This window comes from Dermacentor albipictus, chromosome 4, assembly GCF_038994185.2.
Source record: "Dermacentor albipictus isolate Rhodes 1998 colony chromosome 4, USDA_Dalb.pri_finalv2, whole genome shotgun sequence".
NCBI lineage: Eukaryota > Metazoa > Arthropoda > Arachnida > Ixodida > Ixodidae > Dermacentor > Dermacentor albipictus.
The window spans coordinates 166,033,699-166,041,125 of NC_091824.1; the positions used below are offsets into that span (position 1 = coordinate 166,033,699).

General features: G+C 42.9%; 1 protein-coding gene and 1 long non-coding RNA gene across 2 annotated transcripts; both read right to left on the reverse strand.

The window, feature by feature from the left end:
* Positions 1-3,702: 3,702 nt before the first annotated feature.
* LOC139059399 (uncharacterized) lies at positions 3,703-6,813 on the reverse strand. The gene is made up of 2 exons (XR_011514139.1): positions 6,624-6,813; positions 3,703-4,393 (listed from the first exon to the last, which is right to left on the reverse strand). It is a non-coding gene; the product is annotated as an uncharacterized lncRNA (long non-coding RNA).
* On the reverse strand, positions 4,723-6,627 carry LOC135899941 (uncharacterized). The gene has a single exon (XM_065429315.2). It carries the CDS (start codon positions 6,556-6,558, stop codon positions 5,209-5,211), a length of 1,350 nt encoding a protein of 449 aa, XP_065285387.2. The 5' UTR covers positions 6,559-6,627; the 3' UTR covers positions 4,723-5,208.
* Positions 6,814-7,427: the final 614 nt, after the last annotated feature.

Consider the following 7,427-nt stretch of genomic DNA (forward strand, 5'->3'; position numbering starts at 1 on the left):
TTTTCTCAATTTGAAATTCTCTTAGTGACCCGCTTGTAAACATACAAAGTGAAAGTTTGACCAACTTTTCAGTAATGTTTTGAGAATGTTGCTCAAAAAATAAGCCACCCAATATATTTAAAGAAGTGCATGAATGGCTGACCCTCAGCCGGAGTATGGCCAAGTAAGCGGAGACAGAGGATCAGAAAAGGTGTTGATTGGACGGCGTGGACAGCCCAACCAAGACGGTCGGGAAGTCTGAAGAACTACCAAAACGAAAGGACCCTACATCAGGTATCGTCATGTTTATTTTAGACACAACCACCTCGTGCTACTAAGGCAGGATAAAGAATAAGCGTTTGTCACGATGCCGTTGGGGCTTTTTTTACTAGAAGGCAAAAACTGCTCTCAAAAAGAACTTCAAATCTGTGTCAGTGAAGGCCTCAAAGATAAATGCAAAGGCTGTTTTCATGTGCAGGGAAATGGAACTGCGCAAACTGGCTTCCTCAGTCAACAAAAGCAAAGGTGACAGCTTGAGTGCATTTTTGACGGCCAAGAGGCACAAATATGACATCCCCTCCCATTCTATATTGAGCAGAAGAGAAACTTGGCAGAATGAAGTAAGCAGGTTTATGCAAGTGTTTTTGACCCGTTCGAAAGAAATAATTTGGAAGATATTACAAAGTTTATACAGTCAAACGACAACATTGGTCATGCTTGTTACATTGACCTAAAAGATTTGTTTTATTCTGTCCCTCTCAATTCATTGTTTCGGGGTGTTCAAAAATGTACTGCAGTTATTGGCAGATTGTCTTTTCAGAATTCTGCCGGGTCGACCGTTCGGTTTTTAGCGTTGCTTGAGTTTTACTTCAGCTCTACGTTTATCCCATTTGAAGAAAGCTTTTACGTACAGAAACGGCATATCCATAGGATCTTGCATTGCTTCTATCTTGTGCGATGTTTTCTTGTTGGAATTTGACAGAGCAGCAACGAGTGAAGGGATCAGCTGTAAACAGGTTGTTACTGCTTTTCATTAAGCAGAAGATTTTATTATGCTTTTAAGAAAGCAAGCCAGTTGCACATACGATGGTGCCATTGCAGATGTACTACACGTCTTTCAGCACCTTGGCAAAGGGTTAACGTTGCCCACGAACTAACAAAGGATAACGAAATTCAGTTCTTAGACAATGCTGTAACCTTCTGTGACAACCATGTGTGCTGGAAATATAACCCAAGGTCCCAAAAGAAATTGTCGCCCTACCATTCAGCTCATTCGGAAACGGTGAAGTGTACAATAGCCACCCACTGTATCGCGCCAGCCGCCAGCCTTAAAGAAGTCATGCATGCACAAAGTGCAGGAAGGCTTTGATATGCAGATTGTAAGGTTACAGGAAGGAGGTTTCCTGCAATCAGTCATTTCAGCAGTAGCAGAGGCAGTGCTAAAGAAAATAAAAAAGCAAAAAACGCTGTTAGTGAAAACTGTAAGGGAACACAAAGATAAGAAATGTTAAGTTGTGCTTCATGTTCACAAGACGTCGTATAACTTAATGAAGTTTGTGAAACAATACATGGAGTTGAGGTGGCATTCGTGGCTCCTGGCAAGATTGTTGGATTATGTTTCCACACAGGAAGTAGAAATAGGTTGCAGGGGGTGCAGAAAAAAAACACACCAATTTCTACACAGATTGCTGTGTTGGGGTAGTCTATTGAATACCTTTTTTTGTGTGGCAAAGTCTACGTAGGCCAAACTGGAACGTGCCTGAATTTGCACTCGCGTGAGCATGAATTGTCAATTAAGAATAACACAAGTGCGCACCTTCTCATCCACTTCTCGGCTTGCAAGTAAAAGCCGCTTCTAAAAGAAGTAAAGATTTTGTGTCAGTGCCATGATAGCAAAACAAGGGAGATATGCGAGGCATACCATGTAAGAAAGAAGGAACTTCAGTGTATTAGAGATACCTCAGTTTATCTGCACAACAATGAGATGAGGTTTATCAAAGAGTGTAGTTGTATTGCATGTTGCATGAAGAGATTTTTTTTTATTGGTTTTGCCACACTTGCTAAGTGGTGTATTTCTGGGTGGTACTTATATGTGGTCCTTGTGGAATAAATGTGAGTTGCAAGTCTGCACCTGTCCTTGTTTCATACTCTCTCTGTGGTCGTTACTTTATGAAGTTTGAATTTTTAATATGCAGCAACTCAACCAACAAGTTCTTCTAAAATATATTTAAAGGCAGAGCAATGCTGGCCAAGGTAGATTGGCAGCAAGGCCGGGTTTAGTCCTCTCTGGCATAAACATTGCAGTCTTATGCCACAAAAGGTATTTTAAAAAATTTAAATGATTACAAAAGGCACTCAGCAGTGAATTAAAGCACTCTATGTGGTAAGTCTGCTGAGACAGTAGCAAGCTTTGACTTCACAAACATGATGCCAAGTTTTCAGCGAGAATCAAACAGTAACACCATATACAGCAGCCACCAGCAATTCTCATCCTGAGCTACCTCTTTAAAACTAACCACAATATCGAGGCTGTACTCGGGAAAGAAGAATCAAGCTGTTAAAAAACAGCACAATTTAGCCTCACTAAAAGCAATGTGAGGAAAAAAAACCTTGTACATAAAAAAATCAACATTTCTGCGTGAAGCAACTAGCAGCAGTTCAATATGTGCGAATCAATGCATAAGATACATCTAAGAACGTGAACTGCGTGACTGCTGGTGTGACGGTTTAACAAGTTGCATAAAGCCAACAAAATCTGCTTGCAAGCCTCAGCAGCAACACATAACATGGCAAAGAAGCAGCAAGTAGCATTCACAACCTAAGCGAAATGCCTTTAACCCAACGCTGCACAACGGAAAAACGGAACCAAAACATGAATACATCGTGATCAACTTTGTTGTGTACTCGTTACACATCGTGCAACAAAGACCAAGAGGTCGGAAAGAAAGCATGGGAACAAGTTTTTCACCCACACTGGCGATCCATCGCTGCTGTCACGCCCGCACGAGAGGCCTCGCAGGGAATGAGTAGAATCATGCCGACGGCGAGTTTTGTTGGTATTTGGGCACCCCACCACACAAGAATTGTTTTTCGACGTGCCTTGAAGCTTTGGCCACCAAACACATGTGATGAGTGTTGCCTGCCATGGGTGTTTTCCGTCGTGTAGAGTTTTCACTCGCAAATAGGCACATAGTTGACTTCCAAACGAACTTCAGCAGATACTTGACTAGCAGTCCAATTTCTTACTTTTTGAACGCCACTTGTGCAAAGGCCCTCATTCATTACTGCACAGTACTGTACAGGTACTCTGCAAAGCATGTGAAGGCTCCAGTGGTAGTTCACAGTGCACGACTAGACCAGCTTGCTTGCACAGAAAAGCTTAATGAACACAGTAATCAGGAATGAGGAGGCTTGTGCATGCTCCCCAACCTAACAGCCATTATTTTGATAGACTGAAGAATGGAGTAAGGTAACCAGGTGGTTGTTGCCATGAATGAAAACAAATGTGTCCTGCATTATGGGCGCTTATTTGTTTTCAGGCTTACAAAAAGGCTGTCCATGACTTCCTGGATAGCATGGGCATCGGTGTGGCTAAAATTTGCGCCGCCAAATCTGCACAATAATCTTCTGGCATGGTCGAACTTACAGAAGTTGGGAACTAGGAACAAGGTGCATATTCTGTAATGTTTCAGATTTTTAAAAATTTCAGTACTTATACAAAAAGTAGCAAATAATTACTTTATTTCACGTTTCTTCTGGTGCTTCCTTAAAGTTTCACATAGGAATTCTCAACTCTCTGAGCTAATATCGTTTAATTGAAACCACATTAATAAGTATACAATTTTATGTATCACAGCATATGTTGTGACTGATATGTTGTGAAATAACATGTAAAGACTTACAAAAGCCTACAAGCACTGAAAATGAGCATATTTCTAGTTGTAAGGAAGAGAGAGACTATTATAAAAACACATTTTTGCGGGCACATATACAACTTCTGCCATGCTACTCTGTATAGGGATGAGGAATGGGATTAAAAGATTCCATAAGAGAGTGAAAAAAATAAATAAATAGGAGTTCATTGGTCAGCAGTTGAGATAAGCAAGACATCATCAGCATATGATTGGAAATAAAGAAGGCAAGAAGTTCATATAATCAGATGTTACTGGCATAGTTAACTACAATATAAAAATGTAGGTTGTAATGTAGAGACAGGCAATATGCTACATTGCTATGCATGTATATATAATGCCTGATTAGCTCAAGGAGGCTAAGTGACTATTTTACTGTGCCATCTTTCGAAGAAAATGCCAATGAAATTGTCCCCATGCTGTCAATTTTTCCATCCATCCCTCCATCCATGGAGGCACCAGGTTGGCAGAAACGTGTGAAAGGGGCTTTAGTCTCCAGAGTTCTGCAAAATCCAATATGTAAGGGAACAGACCAAAATCCTCTAGTGAGTTTGTGATGTTGCAAAGCTGCCACTCCTCAGATAGGCAACATGATTTTACATTGACGTGAGCACTGGCCCATTAAGAACAGTAAAGGTACACATGCAGCAAGGCTATTAGCATTATCAATTCCACAATGCATGAAAGTGACAGTGCCTTCACATGCTATTCTGAGCTACGCGGTCACCTTTACGCAGAGAATAAATTACGGGAGAGCTTGTTACCTGCACAGCTTGGCTTCATTTTTGCTATCAGGTTACTTAAAATTTATTGGGTTCATTGAGGCCACAAATTATGAAAGAAATGCAAATGCAAAGTCTTTATTTGACCAGCAAATCATAGCTAATAGTTGGACATAAAAAGTATGATGTACAGCTGTGCTCAGGCAGGACCTGCTTGTCAATGTATGTGATATGCATCATTGATTAAACATGCATTTAATCTAATACTTTGTTCATTCTGTAACCTACAAGTTCAAAAAAATTTTCATGTCACTCAAAAGTGGAAAGAGTTGGCTCGTTTCATTCAATGAAGCACAAAGTAGTTTCCATCAAGTATTTTAACGGATGACAAACTCGAGCATGTTGGTAGTGCTATATATCCTCCATTAAAAATGGCATAGGCCTTGAACTGAGTGTACACGCTAAATCATGCCAGTATCACAAAAAGTGGCATTGCTTCATTAGTCCATTAATAGTGTGTGAAGGGAAACTGCGCAACGTGGCAAATATATACAATGATGCTAGGCAAAATTAAAAAAAAAAGCACACAGCAGTTACTAAGAAATTCCTGATAATATTGCCAACAAGGGTCCAATGCAAAAACCTATTATGTTGCCCACTATGCACACATTAGGCAATATAAAATGAAGTAGTGCAACTTCAAAAACGGCGCCTAATATCTTGGGCACTGGAACCAAAAAGAACAAAAACAAGTATCTGTCCCTAGGGTAATAAGCGGCGTAGAGGCCCTTCATGGCAATCAGCGTAGCCGTCAAGCCAAGGAAACACTTATAGTGCATTTCAAAGGCATGCACACCGGCAATCTCCTTGCAGTTCGGCAGGATGTAATAAGTCATCAGACAGAAAGCGAAGTTGGTGGTGACCGTGAGGCCCAAGAGTGCGCTTAGGAAGCGGTTGACACCCATCCTGCGTTCAAGATAGAAGCCGAGGCCGATCAACGACAGCACCGTGTAGACCATGTGCAGATATTCCGTGGAGTGCAATGCCGGGAGGAACAACAGCTTCCACTGGCGATGATCTATCACGAGTGAAGAAGTGACGCACGGACCGTTCACCAGCTTCTTCCAGTGGTACGGCACAAGGTCCAATTGCAACATGACGAGCACCGCCGACACAAGGATCGCCCCGTAGGGCAACGAAGCCAGCCGGCTAGGTTCGCGCCGACGGTCATGGTGCGGTCGCGTGAGGCGCACGGGTTGTTGCCCGAGGAGGTTCCAGACGAGGTCGGAGATGGGCGTGATGACTCCGTAGACGTAGGCGACGCCGACTAGGATACCGGCGAGATGACCGACGAAAGAGGCATTCGGCGTGACAAGCTGGATGAGCACCAGTTCTACCCAGACGATTTGTCCGGAGGGCAAGTCAACGATGATGCCCAGAACACGCCGACGTTGTTCGGGGAAGTAGTAATTGCTAAGTACCTTGAGGGCGAAGATGACTCCTGAGAAGCCGACAGCACAGTGGTAGTCGAACGAGACGTCGATGAACGTGCCCAACAGATAGTTTAAACCTACGAGCACACTGCTACTGAGTGCAGTAAAGAGGATGATGATGTAAGCGAACTGCGCGCTCCCGAAGGCAGGTTCGAGAAGCTTTCCCTTCCAAATGAAGGAAACCATGTTGTAATACAGGTGCAGACTGTCGCCGTGTTCAACCGCCCCGTAGAAGATGCGCATCCATTGTTTCTTGAAAAGAACGGTGTCAACACTAATGCAAGCGCCGGAGAGGTCGCGCCATGGTAGTTCGAAAAGTTTGAGGTAAACGCACGCTTGAGCGAGTACAGTCAAAAGCGTGACCGGTGGAATGCTTTCTACCCCCACTTCAAACAATACATGGTTTAGGAGCAGCATCACCCCCATCCTGTCACGCTGTTGCCTGCGTTGCATTGCAGCCGGCGTTTGTGTCGTCGATTAGATCGCATTAAACGCAAGTTCGACGCAAGGCTTCTTACCTACTAAAGTGACACGCAGCAGTTTGCTCGAGGCTTTCACACGAAACGTATGGTGATGAAACTGAATCGAACGCCAAAATGACACGTGTGCACGTGTGGTTTGTTTTGATCACGACCAATGGCATTGCCACGACCATGGGAATCATCATGATTGCGAGACTTGTGTCATGCTTGTGTTGGCTGGAATTGCTAGAGGCTTCGTCTAAAACGTGAATATGGCTACACAAGTCACCATTTATATAATATAAATGGTGACACAAGTAACGCCCCCTAAAGTAATATTGTTATACGTTGTTTTGATTCACCCACATTACATTTTTAAATAATGTTTGCTCACCTACAATGCATAACCAAACTAAAAAAAGTTTGAACAAACGACGAACTTTTCCAAAGCGATCGCGAATCTTGTCGTCTGTGCTCCAACTTTAGCAGCCCGCTGATACATTTTACGTTTCATACAATTTTACATCCAATAACAAGCCCTCGTAATTAAACGATACATGTTTTGAGCAATAACAAAGCTAAATAAGCTTTTTACGTGCTGTTTCAGTAGGAAATTAATCATTGTGACAGACTGAACGGTGCTATAGTAGTAGTGCTAGCTAAAGCCCCTCCACGCTTCAGGGGACGAATCTTACAACCTGGCAACCATAGAGTTTCATATTAGTATACCTAGAGGGAAATGTGGCGCTGCGATCGTTCAACCATCATGGGGCTCTATTCTGGACACGCATGGCGGCTGCACGGCCGCCATTAGCCGCCATGTTTACTCTCTGATTGGCTGTCGAAAGGTCACGTGTTTTG